The sequence below is a fragment of the Kockovaella imperatae genome, assembly GCF_002102565.1.
Source record: "Kockovaella imperatae strain NRRL Y-17943 chromosome Unknown BD324scaffold_10, whole genome shotgun sequence".
NCBI lineage: Eukaryota > Fungi > Basidiomycota > Tremellomycetes > Tremellales > Cuniculitremaceae > Kockovaella > Kockovaella imperatae.
Genome location: NW_019028950.1, coordinates 385596 through 404004, shown reverse-complemented (window position 1 = coordinate 404004; position 18409 = coordinate 385596). Strand labels below are relative to the sequence as shown.

At 50.9% G+C, this 18409-nt stretch overlaps 8 protein-coding genes across 8 annotated transcripts; 6 read left to right on the top strand and 2 right to left on the bottom strand.

Moving 5' to 3' along the window:
* Window positions 1–10: 10 nt before the first annotated feature.
* On the top strand, window positions 11–2315 carry BD324DRAFT_72477 (hypothetical protein). Its single transcript, XM_022019226.1, has 5 exons — window positions 11–971; window positions 1037–1255; window positions 1312–1455; window positions 1513–2131; window positions 2182–2315. Exons 1-5 carry the CDS (start codon window positions 184–186, stop codon window positions 2251–2253), a joined length of 1842 nt encoding a protein of 613 aa, XP_021869866.1. The 5' UTR covers window positions 11–183; the 3' UTR covers window positions 2254–2315.
* On the top strand, window positions 2312–3868 carry BD324DRAFT_72485 (AAA domain-domain-containing protein). Its single transcript, XM_022019227.1, has 6 exons — window positions 2312–2518; window positions 2573–2676; window positions 2728–3022; window positions 3071–3338; window positions 3443–3720; window positions 3772–3868. Exons 1-5 carry the CDS (start codon window positions 2413–2415, stop codon window positions 3513–3515), a joined length of 846 nt encoding a protein of 281 aa, XP_021869865.1. The 5' UTR covers window positions 2312–2412; the 3' UTR covers window positions 3516–3720; window positions 3772–3868.
* Window positions 3869–4170: 302 nt separating this feature from the next.
* BD324DRAFT_631301 (hypothetical protein) lies at window positions 4171–5244 on the bottom strand. Its single transcript, XM_022016419.1, has 4 exons — window positions 4985–5244; window positions 4903–4924; window positions 4625–4833; window positions 4171–4543 (listed from the first exon to the last, which is right to left on the bottom strand). Exons 1-4 carry the CDS (start codon window positions 5011–5013, stop codon window positions 4432–4434), a joined length of 372 nt encoding a protein of 123 aa, XP_021869864.1. The 5' UTR covers window positions 5014–5244; the 3' UTR covers window positions 4171–4431.
* A 69-nt stretch (window positions 5245–5313) lies between these two features.
* Window positions 5314–8688, top strand: BD324DRAFT_631296 (hypothetical protein). The gene is made up of 14 exons (XM_022016418.1): window positions 5314–6371; window positions 6433–6483; window positions 6538–6768; window positions 6818–6906; window positions 6954–7049; window positions 7095–7156; window positions 7204–7407; window positions 7448–7771; window positions 7818–7870; window positions 7917–7951; window positions 7999–8077; window positions 8117–8202; window positions 8252–8343; window positions 8385–8688. Exons 1-14 carry the CDS (start codon window positions 5788–5790, stop codon window positions 8469–8471), a joined length of 2073 nt encoding a protein of 690 aa, XP_021869863.1. The 5' UTR covers window positions 5314–5787; the 3' UTR covers window positions 8472–8688.
* A 135-nt stretch (window positions 8689–8823) lies between these two features.
* On the top strand, window positions 8824–12090 carry BD324DRAFT_631255 (major facilitator superfamily domain-containing protein). Its single transcript, XM_022016417.1, has 16 exons — window positions 8824–9525; window positions 9637–9746; window positions 9798–9840; window positions 9889–9903; window positions 9960–9983; window positions 10038–10193; window positions 10257–10328; window positions 10387–10482; window positions 10551–10788; window positions 10849–10974; window positions 11034–11091; window positions 11163–11313; window positions 11359–11492; window positions 11550–11595; window positions 11651–11819; window positions 11890–12090. The coding sequence occupies exons 1-16, from the start codon at window positions 9043–9045 to the stop codon at window positions 12027–12029; spliced, it is 2061 nt and encodes a 686-aa protein (XP_021869862.1). The 5' UTR covers window positions 8824–9042; the 3' UTR covers window positions 12030–12090.
* Window positions 12091–12252: 162 nt separating this feature from the next.
* Window positions 12253–13657, top strand: BD324DRAFT_71992 (hypothetical protein). Its single transcript, XM_022019225.1, has 3 exons — window positions 12253–12427; window positions 12815–13290; window positions 13372–13657. Exons 1-3 carry the CDS (start codon window positions 12295–12297, stop codon window positions 13399–13401), a joined length of 639 nt encoding a protein of 212 aa, XP_021869861.1. The 5' UTR covers window positions 12253–12294; the 3' UTR covers window positions 13402–13657.
* A 696-nt stretch (window positions 13658–14353) lies between these two features.
* Window positions 14354–15094, bottom strand: BD324DRAFT_570542 (putative cytochrome c oxidase polypeptide iv mitochondrial precursor; the record flags this gene model as incomplete). The annotated part of the gene is made up of 4 exons (XM_022013049.1): window positions 14354–14385; window positions 14438–14549; window positions 14622–14754; window positions 14916–15094. Coding segments are annotated over 4 exons (456 nt in total), but the record flags the coding sequence as incomplete, so codon positions are not given.
* Window positions 15095–15384: 290 nt separating this feature from the next.
* Window positions 15385–18328, top strand: BD324DRAFT_631241 (hypothetical protein). Its single transcript, XM_022016416.1, has one exon. It carries the CDS (start codon window positions 15528–15530, stop codon window positions 18123–18125), a length of 2598 nt encoding a protein of 865 aa, XP_021869859.1. The 5' UTR covers window positions 15385–15527; the 3' UTR covers window positions 18126–18328.
* The last annotated feature ends 81 nt before the right edge of the window (window positions 18329–18409 follow it).

The window sequence follows — 18409 nt, the reverse complement described above, 5'->3', positions numbered from 1 at the left end:
AATTTTGGTTATCAACTTTCCCTCACTCACTCGACACATCTCACTCTCGGAGCATTGTGCAAGCTGCTCAGACCATCGAGTCTGGCATCGGACAGCTGCAAATGGAAGATTGAGACCTGACGCTCTTTGATTCCTTCATTCATCCCTTTCCCATTCCTCTCCTCATCCTCCTCCTCCTCCATTATGGTATCGTGTGCAGCATGTCTTCGGCGGCAAACTTATCGACTGGCGGGACCGTCAACCTGTCGAGCTCTGCATTCATCGCATCCGCCACCGGCAAGAGAGGATTTTCAGAGCCATCGAGTCGACCTGCATGATCCATCAGATCTTTTAGGATACAGGGGGCCCGATGGAAGATCAGGCTTTGGATTTCGCCCGAGTCATCATCCTTCAGATCAATCCAGATTCAATAATGGTGTCGGTATTTATGTCCGCCATCCCGATGATCTTAAACCCCCGCCAGTACATGAGCCCGATCCCGCGTGGATTTGCTCCCAATTCGCTGAAACCCCTCGGAATACTAGGGCCACAGGTAGCAGCAGGATTACAGGAACGGATCAGTGGCTATTAAAACGAATGAACGAAGAAGCCGAGCTGGAAGATGGCATCGATTTCGACTCTTCCTCTACTGCAGAGAGTTCTTCCTCGACGATGGATACAGGTACATATATCAGAGCGCCGATACCCAAACGACCGGAGCGAAGAAAGATTCTCCCCAAATTCGATCCTTTACCTGTCGACGAGTACGCCTATTCAAGGGATCCTCAAACAGGTTCTATCAATGCTGGAATGGTCAGGCACAATTGGAGATCGAGGTCTAGAAGCGGTGTGGATAAGAAAGGGAGGGATACAGAAAAGGCTGAAGGAGATAAATGGTTCCCTGATCTGCCTGGTCGGAGAGAGGATCCACCGATGATCAGATTGGATCATGGCGTGACATTCCGTTCAGAGTTGGACAAATACACTGATTAGTAAGTACAGAGCATCTTAATGGCCGAGCCGAGGAGCAATCTTAAAAGAATTGACACTCGCTCAGCTTCGAACCTCTCCTGGATGCAGAGCACCAAGAAGAAAAAGCGAGATACAAGCGTAAACTGCGCGAGACTCCGGTAGACCAGCTTCAACGACTCGGAGTGACGCTGAGTCGGTTGCATCCGGTACCCTCGCCTGTTCAACCCAAATCTGGATGTTACGTTGACTTTAAACATCTCGATAAGCAAGGAAACCCGCTCGATCTCCCCGGGCACTTGTTTGAGTGAGTCTCGGACGCTTGCTGCTGAGGGGTTCACTAGCTCACATTGCTCCCTTCAGATTGCGTAAATCTGTTTTGATCTCCACCAAACTTCCGCTCGACTCCAGCACTATACACGGTATGGTCATCTCAATAGGCAGGAACTTCATCAGAGTGCGAGTCGATCGATCTTCTTTTGAGACGATGCCGCCAGTTCAATACAGGTCAGCTCAAACTTAACGGGCAGACAAAGCGCAACTGCTGACTTATTCGTCGTTCAGGATGGACATGGGCATGTCAGACCATGTCTACAAAGTGCAGAGACAAGCGATCCGATTGATGAACTTGGACCCTATAGCAGAGGATGCAGAGACTTCACTCTACATGGTCCACCAGGACCTCCGCAAAGTCATGGCACCACTTCCTCATACTGCGCCATCCAGTCAAGAAAGGTCTCCGCAAAACGAGGGCAGTGGAGAGGAACCTGAGCCAATAATCAAGAGGGAAAGAGCGTTACACGGAACGGCTCTACGACATTCTTTGCTCCGAGCGTTCCAGGAGAGATTTGTGCCATACCATGCCAGTGCTGGAGCGATGCCTTTCACGCCTTCGACGGATGTTCTCCCTGTACCCGAGAAAAACGATTCAATCGGGGCTGAGGTTGTCACTTCGAGATCCAAGATTGAGAACGCCAACTCGACCCATTCAATCTTGTATCGGGCGCCAGAGCCCGACGAGTCACACTTGCTTTACTTCAATCAGCAGATCCAATCTTGGATCAGACGACATTTGCGAGAAAATCCTGTCCGGTGCGAAGGGGATCCCAGGATAAGTCTCAACCCAAGTCAGATCCGAGCTATAGCCATGATGCTCAGCAAGAAATTGAGCTTGATTCAGGGTGTAAGGGGCTCGAGCTGCAAGGCGACCGCTATGGCTGACAATCGCCTTAGCCTCCTGGTACAGGCAAGACCAGAGTGATTATTGAGGCGATCAACTTGCTCAAGGTGAATCGGATTGCATGAAGTCAATCACTGACAGGATCGCAGAAACACTGGCAAATACCACATCCTATCCTCGTCACTGCTCACACAAATGTTGCTGTCGACAATCTCCTCGCGGGACTTCGTGCGAAAGGTGTCAAGGCTCTACGTATCGGTTCTGCGGACAAAGTACCCGTGACGATGCTGCAGTACACTTACGACATGATGGCGGAAAATCATCCAATCTACAATACAATGCAATCTTTTGAACAGGAACGAGCCCGGATCTATGAGCAGATCGACGCTGGTGAGTTGATATGAGATTATCAGTGCAGGATGCTGACAGTCTCCGGCTTCGCAGGCAAGCTTGACTTTGGTGCTCATCGAAGGGGAAAGGAATTGCTGGCCAAGATTACCAGATTGAAACAGGCTATAGCTCAGGACGTTTTGGCGGACGCCGACGTTGTGGGTGGCAATGCTTCAGTGCTTCGTAACGACCTCGCTGAGTTTCAACAGATCTGCACGACCTGCCTTTCTGCTGCCGGGTCTCGAATTCTTGGACAGATTGATTTTCCTATCGTCTTTTTGGACGAAGCTAGTATGGCGACTGAGCCTCTTTCTCTGATTCCATTCATGAAAGGGGTAAGCGGTAGCATTTCGTGCCGCCCCGCTTGTGCTGATCGGTGTCTAAAGTCTTCTCAAGTTGCCATCATTGGAGATCACAAGCAATTACCTCCAGTCATTACCAGTGATGCTGCCAAGTTTGGCGGTCTATCCATGTCGTTGTTCGAGCGACTGGTTCACGAGCAATGTGAGTTCGCTCAAATCGTGTGCAGGGACTCAGCTGAAATCTGAAAAGACTTGAAAGACTCTACGGTCATGCTTGATACTCAATATCGAATGCATCCTTCGATCGCTGCGTTTGCCTCCAAGCAGTTCTACAACAGCGAGCTGAAAAATGGAACGACAAGTGTCATCACCGGCAAGCCGCTGAAGAAATTTGATCCGCCAGTCTCCAAGTATCTGACCACTACATCCGGCGAGAAACGCAATGTCATGTTCGTGGATCATGACAGCGTTGAAATGTCATCGGACGACAAGAGTACTGTCAATTACGGAGAAGCTCAGCAAGTAGCCGCCGTTGTGACTGATTTATTGCTGAACAATCCGGTGAGTATAGCGTACGGGTTTACAGTGATGGTCTGCTGACGCTCCAATTAGGCTCTTCAAGGCAAGGACATTGGTATCATCGCGCCGTATGCGGGTCAAATTCGACTACTCACTGCCTATCTTCACGGGGATAGCGATACGCTCAGAGGCATGCGCGAGACTCTGGGCAGAGAGAGGGCACAGGAAATATCGAATATTGAAATTAAGACTGTGGATGGTTTCGAGGGTCGTGAGAAGGAAGTCATCATTTTCAGTACGACTCGATCGAATGAAGGAGGCTTCATTGGGTTCTTGGCAGATTGGAGACGGCTGAATGTGGGAATCACTAGGGCGAAACGTGTAAGTTTGTTGACTCGGACCGCTTCAAAAGAAGTCTGATTTGTTTTTCAGGGTCTGGTGATACTTGGGAATGCGAAGACGCTGCGGCGAGCTAAAATAGGATACAGGGCGGCGGATCATCTTCCTGCGGGCGGTACAGACACTTGGAAAGCATTCATCAAGCATCTTGAAGAAAACGGGGAAGTGCGGACATTGAAGGACATTTTGCAACCGAAAGAGGCGTCTCTTGAGGTATCTAGGGCGGAGACTGTTCCGGTTGTCCGAAGATCCCGCAAGGAGAACGACAAGGAGAGCAGCCGGATGCCTGTGGACACATCTCTCACCAGAGATGGGCTTGGCTCTAAGCTGGACAGCGCAAGTCAGCCTGGACGTCTAATATTAGAGAACGCGTAGTGTTCAGCACTGCCGTTAACAGTTGTATTAAAAAACCTTTATCAATATAATTTTACATGCATTGCATGAAGATGAGCGTGATCTTGTGCTGGCCACTTGAAGTGGTCATTAAGCAAACCGTCACGCAAAAAGCTCAGTCCACCATATGCCTCTGCAGCCGCGCTGACGTATCGGAAGTGAGCAGTGAAGATTGTGGCCATCTCTCCTATGCCTCTGTGGATGCAGTATGTAAATATGAAGTCGCTGCGTATTATAATACAACAAGTACACTTAACCGCTCGACCGACCGGTCCGAGCTCCTTCTCCCGCCAATGATGTCTATCGTTGCTTGACTTTTGGATCTCTGAATAGAAATTTGCAATTGACACAGGAGAAGAAGAGTGTCATGTTGGTCGTTATACGCCGGGCTTGGTCTTGGAAGAATACGGCGCTACGAAGGTTGTTTGTGTGAGCAAGACAGCAAATGTACGTACGTTCAATGAGAGGAAAGAGGAAGAAGACCAGTACTCACCCATTATTGAAACACCGGGGGCATTGTATATCGCTCCGTTGCAACGTTGGATCCGTTTCCAAATCTTTGGTTTCTCCAGCTTGTTCCCTCGCCACTGTCAACAAATCATGTTTGTACACGCATGGAGCCATTCCTGGCTCCGGGACAGCGTTCTCAGAGTAATTGCAGTTCCGACATTGGTACAGCAGGATCTTGGAGTTGTTGTCGGACTGAAGATCATGATTAGTAAAGATTGTTTGTCATGTAGGCTTTGTCCTTGAGATAGGGGTGCAGCTCACTTTTGGGTACAGGAGGTTGTTACTGGCATGTCAAAGTCAGCACGACGGGTAGAGAGACGCGGTGCAGATGATGAAAACGCACCATTCACCACAGAATTTGAGTGCTGGCATGGTTGGTCGGTCAAAACGAGGGCAAGAAGGGATTGACACCAGCCAAGTCCAGATAACGGAGTTCGAGACGGGCGCTACAGAGTTTGGCAGTCGCTTTGGAAATCGCCAAGCTTCTCAGTCGTGTGTAAGCACGGAACAATGCCAGTTGTGGTCTTTCGAGCTACTATGCTCCTCTTTTGGTGTAACTTGGGGATCCAGCACAGTACGATGAGATGGAAGATGAATGGATAGACACTCAAAGATGCCATACGAGTATTTCAACTACAACAGACGACTGTATGCCTATCTCGGCCATTAAATTGGTTCCGTCATTGATAGGCGGTTGAACAGATGATGATAACGTAATAGTATCATATGCTGTGTTTTGAAAATGACCTTTGTAGGCTGCCGCTGTTTTTGGAGGGAATCGACCTGTCTCACGTTTCAATTCGAAGTCTCGTCCTAGGATCGCAGATCTCTTGGAATCAATCCGTGTTCACACCTGTTGAGCAACAGCTCCAGCTCCATAGGAGGATCATCATCATACCATAACGACAACCTTGCTTGACCGGCGTGAATCTCCCAACCGCAAATCCGCTCACGCAACTTTTTTTCCACGCTAGATCTTTCCCCCTCGCCCCCGAGTGAACGCGGTGTACAACTGCCTTTGTTATATCGTGTTGGAACAGTCTCTCAATGATCTAGAGACACACAACTCTCAGGCGACTGTAGTTACTCACATCTGTGCACCTCAGAGTCCTTGCATGGACCTCTGAAAGCCTGCACTCTCTCACCATGAGCTTGCGACTCCCCTTTCCTTCACCATTCGGTCTCCCTCTACCTCGACGTTTCATCGTCCTAGGATTATCAGCAGTTACGGTCATCCTCTTCCTACATCTATTCGCTCCATCTACACTCCCTTCCGCTCTCGCTCCCAATCTACACCATCACGAACCCGATGCATCTTACTTTTCGCCATCGAAATGGTTACCACCGATCTGGAAACAAACTCCACCATCGAGTCTTCCAGAATTCGACGAAGATGGTGTCTGTCTCTTCCTTTCACCTTTTGACGCCTTATCAGCCGAGGAGAAAGAAAGAGCTCAACTCATCAAGCTCGAAGAGGTCTCCAGCGGGGTCGTGCGAGCCGCACCATATTCAGGAGACTCCGAGGACTTGCTTGACGACGACGATTACCCGATGGGTCCAAATGGGACCATCGTGCCAACGGGCATGTCGCATCCTATCCTTGCTCTGTTGAGAGATGGAGAGACAAAATGGAAGGCTAGAATGGCGAGACAGAGTAAATCGCTGGACGAAGCAGTCACAGTCTACAAGGACAAGTGGGGAAGAAATCCACCTAAAGGTTTCGACTTATGGTAAGTACGAGGCCGGTCACAAAACTCCCTGCCGTATAAAGCCGACCCATCTTCCCTCCAGGTGGAACTTTGCCGTGGCGAACCAGGTGCTTCTGCCAGACGAGTACGACGCGTGAGTTGGGCTAACACTGCGTCCCCGCGATAGATGGCTGAGTCGTCCCTTCAGTATCATGAACTCTCTCATGCCATTCTTCGCCCTGCCCATCGAGACGCTTCGAGAGCGTCTCCTCGAAGCAGAGACCATTGCAGAGACATTCACCCTTATCGTACAGAACGGCAAAGTCGAGCTGCAGTGGAACGACGACTACTCAAGAGATACGTGGTGGGCAAGTCGACCCAGAGCAGATTCTCAAATCAACTTGATGGAGCCGTTCTTGCACCATCTCGAAAACTTCCGGTGAGTCTCCCGCCAGCCGTTCTTGAATCGTACATTGACAACGCTCCAGGGCCACATTCACCATCCACGATCAACCATCCATTCTACTGGACCATGCTAGGCGGAAGGAATTGCTGGATGCTGCATACGACCATAAGAGTGGGTCTGTTGAATCCCGAGAGATGCTCTCGGCTCATTTAGCCCAGTCTCTACTCATGCCAACGAGAACGACCGATTCGTGCAAGACTGGAAGAGCGCATGTGCACCGGATAGTCCACTCGTCAGGGGCGAGAAGGAGCTACGTAAGTCCATCTGAGGGTGTTGAGAGCCAGGCTCACGAGGTACAGCACAACCCGATACCTTTATCAACGCTCACACCTCAGCGATGGACATTTGCCAGCATCCGAGCGTAAGTCATACTTACAATTACAAGTCAAACGCTTATGTGGCTGCTAGTACATGGCAAACCACGGCATGTTGATCGAGGTGCACGACCCAGAATCTCACCCTAAACCTCACACCAAACTCTACCCCATCCTTGTGCCTTCCAAGACTGTCCTCAACGGGGATATTCCAGTCACTCCGATCGGCCGAGATGGGCGACGGGATGATGTCGGGTACGACCCAGAATGGAACAAGAAGTCTGGCAAACTGTACTGGGTGCGTTTCCTTGGTGCGGCATTAGCTGATCAACCCATAGCGAGGGCTAGCCACTGGTCTCCAACACAACAAGAAAGAAGGCAAGGACTGGCGAAACTCTCACCGAGAACGTCTGCACTTCTTGGCCAATGACAAAAGTGGCGCATTCCAAGAATTCTTATCTCCTATCGGCATGACGGGCGAAGCTGAGCTCACGAGGCAGAAGCGGAAAGATCTCGGCCAATACTACATGGACGCCAAGCTTGCAGGTGGACATTGGCAGTGTGATTGGGGTGATGGCACATGCCAGGAGATGGAGGATGAGATCGAGTTCGCACAGAAGGATGATCAGGAGAAGAGCAATCAGTTCAAATACGTTTTTGACGTGGGTTCAGTACTCGCAGTTTTTGACCCGTGGCTGACACCACTAGACCGACGGAAATGCTTGGAGCTCACGATTCCCGAGATTAATGGCTAGTCACAAGTGAGCTTTACCCCAACCGTGCAATGCGAACGCTGACACGTCCTAGCGTGGTCATCAAGTCTACAGTATTCCCAGAATGGAGTGAGCTGGACGTGCGCATGATATGAAGCAAGCTGACGCTGTGTCAGACACTCAATCGCTGCCAGAATGGTATGCCTACGTTCCCTCCAAAATGGATTACTCGGACCTTTTCAGTATCATGGCATTGTGAGCCCAAGAGTTGACGTCTGAGGCTTATGGCCCCAGCTTCCGAGGAACCATGAAAGGTAAAGGATCCCACGACGAGGTAGCCAGGCGTATCGCATTGAACGGGCAGTGCTGGGTCGAGAGGAGTGAGTGACCCTATATTAGGGTCTCACTTCATACTAATGATCCACTCAGCATGGAGGACAGCAGATCTCCAAGCCTACATGTTCAGGTTATACCTAGAATATGCGCGATTGATCAGCCCAGATCGCGACAATGGCAAAATGGTGCGATTCAGAAGTCATGGCCCATTGCTGACGTCCCTCAGGACTATGTACACACGCAGAAACATGTTGAAGAGCCAATAACAGGTCCTACCGAGGTTCTACCGGAGCCTGTCCCCGCAGACGTTTAGGGCAAGGGATGAGATTATAAACGCTGTTCACGAAAAGGGCATTTAGCACGTTTGGCATATCACATCAGGTTCTCCTCGATTTCACCTATTAGACTCAGGGGGAATACACAGGTGCTCGCGGGTGATACTCTGTATAGCTTTCCTCTCGTTTGAATGACTCGACCTGAATTATCCATACATGTTCTTGTACATCATGTGCATCTGTCGTAGACCATCATCCTTGCAACTGGATATCTGTGACTATGAGACAAGCTGTGATTGGTCGGATTTGACCGATCCGGCCGACGGTTTTCGGCCGATGGAAGGCTTGGAAAAAGTCTGTCATGGATTTTATGGATGTTATTCACCTCCGATATAGGTCCGGATGGCATCGAAAGATCATGAGATGAAGGGGGCGGGAGCATCCTGGAGGATCTTGACTTGATACATGTCTTGTGTGGTCAGAATAGAAGGGACTCATCCTTGATTGTCTGCCTATCAAGATCAAAAGGAGCCACTCCACCTGTCGGAAGTCGGTCGCGCGACTCAGGACAATCGACAACGAGTCGCAGGAGAATCGCAGGAACCGGCTATGACAGGGACAGAAGAGATCGAGAGCCCCGTTGCGGGACCATCGATGAGTTTACGACGGTTCCAAGATCCACCGACTGCATCTCACATGAGTTCCGCTTCTTCGCTCGGCCCGAGTATATCCCGGATCATCAGTACTGGGATCACTTATGATCCTGCCTCGACATGTGATTCCGGCGCGGTCTCTGCTTCGAGCGACCCATCACTTGCCGGCAGAAGACGGAAGCCAGATAGTAGTCGAATACGACCTGCTGGCACCACATCCGCCCCGGCATCACCTCCGATATCGGTCGATTCCGAGCGAGGAGGGGTAGTCACCACCCCTCAACCTATCATGGAGCTTGATCAGGACGAAAAACATGAGGAAAATGAACATCTCCCTGCGCAAGCTGTTGATATAGAGCACGCGCCGTGCGAGGATGATCCGAGAGAATGGAGTTATATGAAGAAACATTTTGTCCTGATCATGATCACATTTGCATTCGTGAGTATTTTATCCCCGTTGCAACAGAGACTGCTGTGATCAAGGGGGAATAATGCCACCGGATATATTCTGTGCTGATTCCTCGCTTCTCGCTTCTCACATCGAACTCAGCTTGGCCCACTTATCGCCGCGAGCATATATAATCCTGTCATTGAGCAGATCAAAGAGGATCTACACGCAAGTAATGTGGAGATTGGGTTGAGTTTGAGTCTGTACATATTGTGAATCGAGTCCTCAAGGTCAACGTGAGGATGTCACTCATGATTGATCAGGTGTCAGGGTTGGTTCCCCGTCATGTGGGCTTCGATCGCCGAGGTGAGCCTGTCAGATTAATCGACCCCAACGCTGACGTCGGTGCGCTAGATCATCGGTCGAAAGGTATGCCGACTTTCTTAAGATGAAGCGACGTCCTCGCTGATGTGCTTCTGTCCAAGCCTGTCTACCTCTCATCTTACTTTGTGAGGTCATTCACGGAAACGTCTTTCTGGGTCCTTTGGTTGATCCATGACTAGCTCTATACCATCGCTACGACAGTCGCGTCTCGCTCTCCCAATATGCCCACTTTAGTCGCCATGCGAGCTGTCATGGCCATCGGATCCGCAGCTGTCACTTGCCTCGGAGCAGGCACGCTGGCAGACGTTTTTGAGGTTCACGAGAGAGGTAAAAAGGTGGGTTAGGATACGGGGCCAGCAATGCGCCGATCGCACATGGCTGAAGTCCACTACACTCAGCTCGGCTTCTTTTACGGCGTTTCCCTTGTTGGACCTGCTATTGGGCCATTCCTCGGTGGTCTTCTAGGCCATGTGAGTAGTGCCACCGATGGTCTGCAACGCACAAAGAAGGCTTAAAAGCTATCTCTAGGCATTCGGTTGGAGAAGTACACTCTACTTTCTGGCGGCTTACGCAGCCGTCGTTGACTGCTTGTTCTTCTTCTTTCCCGATACGTGGCGAAAAGAGGTAGGGGTTCAAGCACTATTGCCATTGCCTGAAGAAAACGACGCTGACCTGGTGTTGATACTGTTAAGCGATCGAGGATATATCAAAAGGCTGTACGCAATGCCTCGAAGCGGAAAATGCACCAGGACGAGAAGGCCCAACGCAGAGCAACTCAGCTTGACATATCTCTTTCTGCAACGGAGAAACCACCATCAGACGGGGATACACCTCGAAATTATGATCTTCCTGAGCCAGGTTCTCGTGGTCAGGTCGTGGTCTGTGACGAAAGATCTCAAGATCATGGCTCAGGCCAAGCTGGTGAAAAAGGTGATACCAGACCGACTGGACTTCCTTGGGTCCCTATGGCGAGACTGACCAGTGGCAAAGCTCCGGTTGCGCAACACTGTACAGAGACGACCACGTTCCGTCCCACTTTGCGTGATGTCAACCCATTGCCGAGCATGTGGACCATTGCAAAGATGCCGACGAATCTACTGATGATAGGGTGCTCTGGTAAGTGCAGATCCATCGGAATCATACTCGAGGAGAGATACACTGACCTGTTTCATCAGGCTTGATGTTCGGTGCCCAGTACTGCATCCCCTATACTGCAAGTTTGACGCTGGCTAAGTGAGTGGCAGACGACGTTGAGCACCCTCCTGCTTCTTGATTCTAAGCCTGCGCTGACGATCCCTCCACAGATACCCGTATGACTACAATTCATTCAAGATTGGCCTGGTTGTTCTTGCCTTTGGCGGTGGCTCTCTCGTCGGAAGTGTGATAGGCGGGAGATTATCCGATAGAGCACTGGCCATCTCTCGGAGAGTCAATAAAGGCGTCAACATCCCAGAAGTAGGCAGGGCTACAGGGGGTGCTCACTGACACAAAAACTTGTAGTTCAGATTACGCAGCACGATCCCTTTCATGCCGTTCATGGTAGGGTCTTTCCTAGCTTACGGTTGGATGGCGGAGCAGCACGTCGATATCGCAGGCATCGTCGTCATTCTCTTCTGTACGGGAATCTTCCTCATGTGAGCGGTGCCGAGGTTGGGAATATCAGACCGTCCGGAGACTAATATGACCGCTAGGCTCGTCTACTCTAGCGCATTCGCTTATCTCGTGGACGCCAATCCTGTAAGCCGCAGCAGTCCGCTGTAAGCATATGCTGGCTCATACGTGGATCTCTTAGGGCCAGAGTTCTTCTGCCATCTCCTTCAATTCCCTCGTACGAGGTAGCGTGGGATGCGTTCTCTCACAGATCGCCATCCCGATTCAGACCGCCATTGGCGACGGAGGTCTATACACACTCATAGCGGGTCTCCTCATGTTCACGTCAGCAGGGATCATTTTAATCATGTGTGAGTAGTGTGATGCGAAGTGATAGCGCTATGACTGGGTGTTGAGCTGATTCGCTTCCCTCTATCACAGGCAAAGGAGCAAAATGGCGGGATCCCGTACATCGATTTCATTGGCCGTGGAGCAAGTGGGAAGCAGAAGAGCAGGATGATGGTCCATCTTCACGGCCTTCAATGGAATCTGCAGCGTCTCGTCTCGGGCAAGCTCAGTAACCTAGCCCATGACAAACATCCCTCGTTGTACACTATATGCATTATCGATTTCCCTCCCTCCGCCACCCCCTCGCCGCCGCCACACGCGCTGCGCGCCGTTTCAATATTGGAAGCCTTTACGCGTCAGCATATATAATGCCACTTTCGGGCTTCTCACCCAAAACAAGACGAGAACTCTCCATCACGCCCCACCCTTGATTCTGCATTCAAACCACCTTACATCTGCTATCGTCTTCCACTCACTCACTCACTCACTGCAGTCACCATGCTCCACCTCGTACGCGCTACCAGACTCCAAGCCACCGTTGGGGCCAGTCTGTTGAACAACAGTGCTCGAGCTTTCTCCTCCTCTGCATTGTCCCTCAAGTACACTAAGAGTCAGCGAGAGGAACTTGAACGTGAGTGCATAATGACCATCAACACCACCCAGGAACAGGTGTGGGGGGGGGCAGCTTGTATGTTGCACTTTGGCCTGCCTGAGCTTGAACCGCCCCGGCTCTGGCTGCTACTCATCGAGCTGCCTCGCACCCTCACTCCACTCCTCCCATCCTCTTATCCTACTCGTGTGATCAGGATGTTGATGGATCGTGTTTCTGTGTCTGCATTTTTTCATATGCCACCGTTTTCGATTCTTCGATCACTGTCCTGGACTGATGGCTCTCTCATGCTTCACTCTGTCGCGCCTTCTACGCGTCTTTTCGCCCTCCCTCTGGTCGACATGCGCCGCCCTTCTCGAACCGCGTCCTCCTCACCCAAACTATGACCACCTACTCCACCTCACATAGTCCACGGTCTGCAACCACCCCCTAAGGCGCCTACCCTCCCTTATGGAGCCTTCGTCAGGGACTTTTATGCCAATGGCAGCGGAGGGGACAAAGTGCCCGTCACGCAAGCCAGTGCTGAGATCAAAGAAGCGTGGGGGAAGCTTTCTGCTGCCGAGAAATCCAAGTACCAAGAGGAATACAAACAGGCTCGACAGCGATACCAACAAGAATTCGAGACTTACATGGCATCCTTGTCTAAGAAGGACTTGAACAATGTCGAAAAGATTATCGGAAGGATCAGAATGCCTGGAGGACGTCAGGCAGCTACCAACAAGGACGGAGAGCCACGAAAAGTCTCTGGATACATCAAGTTCTCCCAGGATCTCAGGTCTAGCGGGAAAATCGACATTGAGCAATGGACCGGCAGGGACAGAGTTATCGAATTCGCTAAAGAGGCAGGTCGACAATGGAAGGCTTTGGACCAGTCTGAGCGAGACGTGAGTGGGGAATGCCCCGGTGCCCTGTGTGGATACGTGGACTGACGGAACGTCTCTCTCTTTGTCTCTCCTCTACTTCAGAGCTGGAACCAAAGGGCCAAGGGGGAGTAAATGCAGACATGTGCTAGGTAGAATTGAGTAGAGGAGGATGATCTTCTTTCGAAAGACAGGGCGACAAATTGTAAAACGACGGATGACACGACTCATTTCTTCTGCGCTTTACGTTCTGATCCGCCCTATGCGTTGGCGTCTATGACACAATTGTCGACTGTAGTGCTCTCGCGCTAGAGCCAGACCCTTCTTGAGACACATCTATTGAATTTCAGGATTAAATTGCTTCTTGAGACACATCTATTGAACTTCAGGATTAAATTGCAGAGACCTTGAATGATATGTCTAGCATATCTCACTATTTCGAAGAGGACTGATGATCTCCAATCCATGAACCAACATGTCTCCACCATGCGAATATTTGATTCATCGAGTCCGAAGCATTGCCATATCCGCCATTTCACGGAGTCATGACACACATCAACAAGAGTGCAGGTAAAAGGCTTTTGCACTCCCAATCTAAAACCCATATGACTAAGTCTCGCGACCGTTCCCAGCCCTACCATCGTTCATCCTGCCTTGCCCACTAGTGGTTCTAGTGCGTAGGCCTGGGCTTTCCATCGTCGCCGACGAACTTGTCGTCCTCGACAGGCTTCTCGTCCTCTTCAAACTCTTCCCCCTCCTCTTCCTCTTCCTCATAATCTTCTTCGTCTTCTTCGTCTTCCTCCTCCTCTTCCTCTTCCTCCTCTTCCTCCTCTTCCTCATCATACTCCTCGTCATCCTCCTCCTCATCATATTCTTCATCGTCATCTTCATCGTACTCGTCTAAATCATCCTCATCACCATCATGGTTCGCGTCGATCGCACTGGCGTGGTGGTGGCCGTGGTCATCATGATGTCCTCCGAATTCAGCCAAGATTTGCTCTTTTGATCGGTAAAAGGGAGCCGTCTGGATACTATAAGGATAGTCTCTGAACTCTCCAACGAGATCAAAGTCCATGTCTTCAAGTTGATGAGGGTCACCCTTGAAGTCAAGAGTGTAGACTGACGCACGCAAATCAGTGCGGTACGACGTGATCTGTTCATATTGACTCACCGCATCCACATTCGGGGCATCGATGTCGGCTCAATCGAAGATCAATCAACAGCCACATAGTGTCGTGAGAGTCTGCAGGGAATCCAGTGCATCCGACGTGTCTCTCGGGAGCCTAAACAGCAAAAGGTCAGATGGAAGTTCTATTGTGCTCGAGTCTCGAGTGATAGGTGACATATCAACGAACCAATGAGAAAATCTTGATAGGGTCCTCCAAAGTTCCCATTCGGGTCATCTCCAAAGGCTTCATGTCAAAGACATCATATCCCATCATATCAGCCATCAATTCGTATCGCTCCAGACCGGTAGCTTGCTCCTCGCTGTAGAGTGGTGTGTCAGCTTTGGTCTTCGGAAAAGGATGGTCAGGACGGGAGACCGAAGCGAGTCCATTTTCCAAAGCACATTGAGCAAGATAGAAAACGTCCTTGCAAAATATACAACGTCGTTCCCTCCCTGAGCCTATTGCGGCCCGACCACTCACTTGGAAGCAATCTTACCGGTCTGACCTCCTGGACCATACAATTGCGGAGGAGTGGGTCCATGACCTTCTCTCCTGTTTGGGGTCGAAGCAAAAGCCCTGATGGGTCGAGCGAGAGAGACAGGTCGGATAGTCCGAGAGATGGGAGGAAGAGCACGCAGGGCTCTGAGAGAGAATGACATGGTGAACTTAAGGGGAAGAGGGGGATGGGGAAGGGAATGGCCAAAGACTAGAAGGAGGGGCTGGATTGACTGTGACCTGCTAGGTCTCTCAAGAAAAGCCTTTGGACCTTGGCTGTATTATTTAGCTTGTCTGTCCCCAGGTGTCATAGGTCAACGAGGGGGGATGGGGTGGGTAGGGGCACACACCGAAGCAAGATAACGCCGCGGAGTTTTGTTGATTGTGGCGGGATGTCAGAAGGGGTCGCGTTTGATTTTTGTGGGTTATAATGGTGGATTGATCACGCACTGCAGTGCAGTGCATATATGGAACAATCGCCACTGCATCTCGTCTACACAACCTCGGGCATCTGGAAAGACAGGTCACAGTCTTGTCTTGGGATGATCGCTCGATGAAAGAATTCATCCGTAACATGAAGTCCCCCTTCGAGCCTGCATGATGACCAAGACGCCCTCACACTTCGCTCCGGATCCTGCGAAATGGATCAACACGTCATCCTCGTCCAAGCCCAAAGTCCCTCTTCAACGACCATTGATCGGATTCAAACAGCATGGCATCCCCACCCCGACACCATCGCGACTGACAGACTCGACCTTGAGTTTGGGATCTGGCTCGAAATCTCGTCCAAGAGTCAGCAATTCTACTCCTAATGGTCGATCAAAGACACGGACGGCGGTACGAGGCAGAGACGCCCAACATGATCAGTCTAGTCTTGGGAAATACATGACGCCGGATAAAATATCGTCCAAACCGTCCGCGAAACAGACGGCCCTAGATAAGATTCGGAGAGAAGTGGAGGAGGAGTTGACTGCATCCCCTACGGTCCAAGGCGCGGATAGAGCTTTGAAGCTTGCCCCGTTTCCAATGACAGTGAAAAAGGATGATTTTTGGGGATCGGACGATGATCCAAAACCCAACGAACCGGTAGCTGGACCAAGTCGATCGACCAAATCACGTACGCCTGAAGTCATCGACTTGACCTTTGGATCTCAGGAGACCGACGCCCATTGCCCACATAAAGACGACCGACATCTACGCAAAGTGTCACCCTTGAACGATAAACCACTCGTTTCGCATCCTCCTACTCAAGCAGTCATCGCTCCAATACCTTCCTCTAACCTTCATTCCCCTGAGATTCTCCAGAATCAGTACTCCAGAACGAATAGATTTGGCAGTCCCGCACCAGCCATCATGTCATCTGGCCAAAAGACTCGTTCGTCACTCCTTGACAGATCACCCCCTAATCCCATTACGCCCATTCCTCCGTCGATCCTGGCCATTCACCAACACTTGTGCGGACGAGATGACTTGAAAGCTCAGAAGAAGGCTCAGGTCAAGGACGACTTGCCGAAATCACAACGAGCTAAACGAGACGTCGACCTTCGAGTACAGCAACAAGCCAGAACGAAGGTACTGAACGAGAACGCCAAGCCACTGGTCCATCTCAGCAGCGATGGCTTGGAGGAAAAGTCAAGCCCCGCGCATGTGTTGTCGCCTTTGCGTACGAACACTATGCGGAGCCGTCATCGCCGCGGAAGTTCCGTGGTTGAGGCGAAACACAATTCTAGCAGAGCGCTGGCCAAATTCCGATCTGCCCGGGTTCATTCCTCCCGCGGGCCGGGCCAACGGGATCTACAACAATCCATCGCAAGTAAAGAGAGCGAGAACAACCAGGATGGCTTTTCTGAGTTGGTGGATTTCCTAGGAGATCATCCGCAGCCTGATAGAGACTGTAACCCCCTCCCGAGTTCCCCTGTCCCCATAGCCTCCAGGACTCCTCTCAAACAGGACACTGCTCGTCACCATCAGATCACGCCGCCCAAAACGCGATCATCCTCAAAGCGAAAGCGAATGGAGGAGCATACCGAGACTCTGTTTGCGTTTCCTCCACCTCCACAGCCAAAGTTCACAAAGATAAAGCATGGCGTGGAAGATCCTGAAGGCGGCAAGAAATGGAACGCTGTCGATATGGATCCAGAAACACTTCTTACCTGGAGTCTTGGAGGATCTGAACGTCAAAGTCTAGCTCAGAAATCCCTGCGCCGGCGGGCGAGAGCGACCACGGTCCTGGCGGACGACTCAGTCTCTGAGCATGAAGAGCGCGGGTCGGCTTTGTCTCAAGGAGCAGATCCATGCAACTCGGCTCGCAAGCTCTCGAGTGCTGAGGCATCCCCTAATGAACGTGTCGGCTTAAGGAGCTCGATATCCGATCTCGCAAGTGTGAGTTGCTCGCCATTCAAAGGTAAACATGAGACATCACTCACACACATATATCAGATCGGCCCATCTGAGCCTTCTCAATCTTTCCCTGTTTTGGTCCAGTCATCGCTCTCGCCCGATCAAGAGAGGCCTCCATATCTTGGCGAGCGCATCGAGCTGCATTCAGACATTACTCCCAAGACGACAGTGACGTCTACCAGTCGATGGAATCACTTGAAGAAGGGGATCTTGTCCGTCCCTGCTGAGGGAGGAAACACACCAACGTCACGAGGTGAAACTGGAGCCAGCTCAAAGAAAACTCGAGTGAGGCCTGCCAGTGATGCTTCGCAGTCCAAGCTGGCGGCGTTTGGCTTTTTCAAGGATGTGAAAACGAAGACGCATAGTGAGGATCGAGTCTTTGACAGAACATGGGACGAGGAGCGAGATCTTGAATTCGAAGAAGGATCTTCTGCGAGCTCGCCTCGTGTACAAGCAACAAATGAAGCCCTTTCGCTGCGACCGGTGCCTGAAGCACCGCATCATCCGAATCTGCGTGCAGCAGGTATTCGCGAATTGGTAAAGCGGCAGTCTACATCTCGGCAAGATGTGCCCAGTTCCCCTCTCGACGGACCGTCAAACCTCGAACCCAAAGACCTCAGCTCTAGTCCGCCCTTATTCCCGTTACTTTCTTCGCGACCTTGTACACCGTCGACTGGACCTGACACGACCAGTGCGACTCCGACCACATCTAGCAGTCTTGGGGAAGAAGGCGGGCAACTACCTACTTCGATTGGGAAATGGTGGGCACAAATTGGTGACAGAGAGATTGGGTAAAGTGTCTCTGTGACGCTTATTAATTGTATGTTTGAATCATCCTGTATATATACATGACGGTCACGATTCCAAGTTGTGTAGCTGTAGCACTCACGAATGCAAGCTTTATCTCCATTTCATTATCACGTAGCGGCGGCTATTTGGTAGAGCGCGCTTAGAACGGCGCACGCGGCCGGAACCAAAAAAGAATCAGTGAATTTAAGCGCCATCTCTATTGATGTGATCGCCCTCTCGCTCGCTCATCCCACGTATCTCCTTTCAATCTCTTCTTTGCAGCTCAACAC

Coding starts and splice junctions, on each gene's coding strand:
- BD324DRAFT_72485 (XM_022019227.1), top strand. CDS start 2,413: ATGCTGCAGTACACTTACGACATGATGGCGGAAAATCATCCAATCTAC. Junction 2,519..2,572: donor CTATGAGCAGATCGACGCTG/GTGAGTTGATAT, acceptor CCGGCTTCGCAG/GCAAGCTTGACTTTGGTGCT. Junction 3,339..3,442: donor GTCAATTACGGAGAAGCTCA/GCAAGTAGCCGC, acceptor AGGCTCTTCAAG/GCAAGGACATTGGTATCATC.
- BD324DRAFT_71992 (XM_022019225.1), top strand. CDS start 12,295: ATGCTCCACCTCGTACGCGCTACCAGACTCCAAGCCACCGTTGGGGCC. Junction 12,428..12,814: donor TCAGCGAGAGGAACTTGAAC/GTGAGTGCATAA, acceptor CACCTCACATAG/TCCACGGTCTGCAACCACCC. Junction 13,291..13,371: donor TGGACCAGTCTGAGCGAGAC/GTGAGTGGGGAA, acceptor CCTCTACTTCAG/AGCTGGAACCAAAGGGCCAA.
- BD324DRAFT_631255 (XM_022016417.1), top strand. CDS start 9,043: ATGACAGGGACAGAAGAGATCGAGAGCCCCGTTGCGGGACCATCGATG. Junction 9,984..10,037: donor TCTACCTCTCATCTTACTTT/GTGAGGTCATTC, acceptor ATCCATGACTAG/CTCTATACCATCGCTACGAC. Junction 10,329..10,386: donor TCGGTGGTCTTCTAGGCCAT/GTGAGTAGTGCC, acceptor AGCTATCTCTAG/GCATTCGGTTGGAGAAGTAC.
- BD324DRAFT_631241 (XM_022016416.1), top strand. CDS start 15,528: ATGATGACCAAGACGCCCTCACACTTCGCTCCGGATCCTGCGAAATGG.
- BD324DRAFT_631301 (XM_022016419.1), bottom strand. CDS start 5,013: ATGCCAGCACTCAAATTCTGTGGTGAATG. Junction 4,925..4,984: donor CTCAAATTCTGTGGTGAATG/GTGCGTTTTCAT, acceptor TTGACATGCCAG/TAACAACCTCCTGTACCCAA. Junction 4,544..4,624: donor CCCCGGTGTTTCAATAATGG/GTGAGTACTGGT, acceptor CAACCTTCGTAG/CGCCGTATTCTTCCAAGACC.
- BD324DRAFT_72477 (XM_022019226.1), top strand. CDS start 184: ATGGTATCGTGTGCAGCATGTCTTCGGCGGCAAACTTATCGACTGGCG. Junction 1,456..1,512: donor ATGCCGCCAGTTCAATACAG/GTCAGCTCAAAC, acceptor TTCGTCGTTCAG/GATGGACATGGGCATGTCAG. Junction 2,132..2,181: donor AATTGAGCTTGATTCAGGGT/GTAAGGGGCTCG, acceptor CAATCGCCTTAG/CCTCCTGGTACAGGCAAGAC.
- BD324DRAFT_631296 (XM_022016418.1), top strand. CDS start 5,788: ATGAGCTTGCGACTCCCCTTTCCTTCACCATTCGGTCTCCCTCTACCT. Junction 6,907..6,953: donor TGCTGCATACGACCATAAGA/GTGGGTCTGTTG, acceptor CATTTAGCCCAG/TCTCTACTCATGCCAACGAG. Junction 7,408..7,447: donor AGTCTGGCAAACTGTACTGG/GTGCGTTTCCTT, acceptor ATCAACCCATAG/CGAGGGCTAGCCACTGGTCT.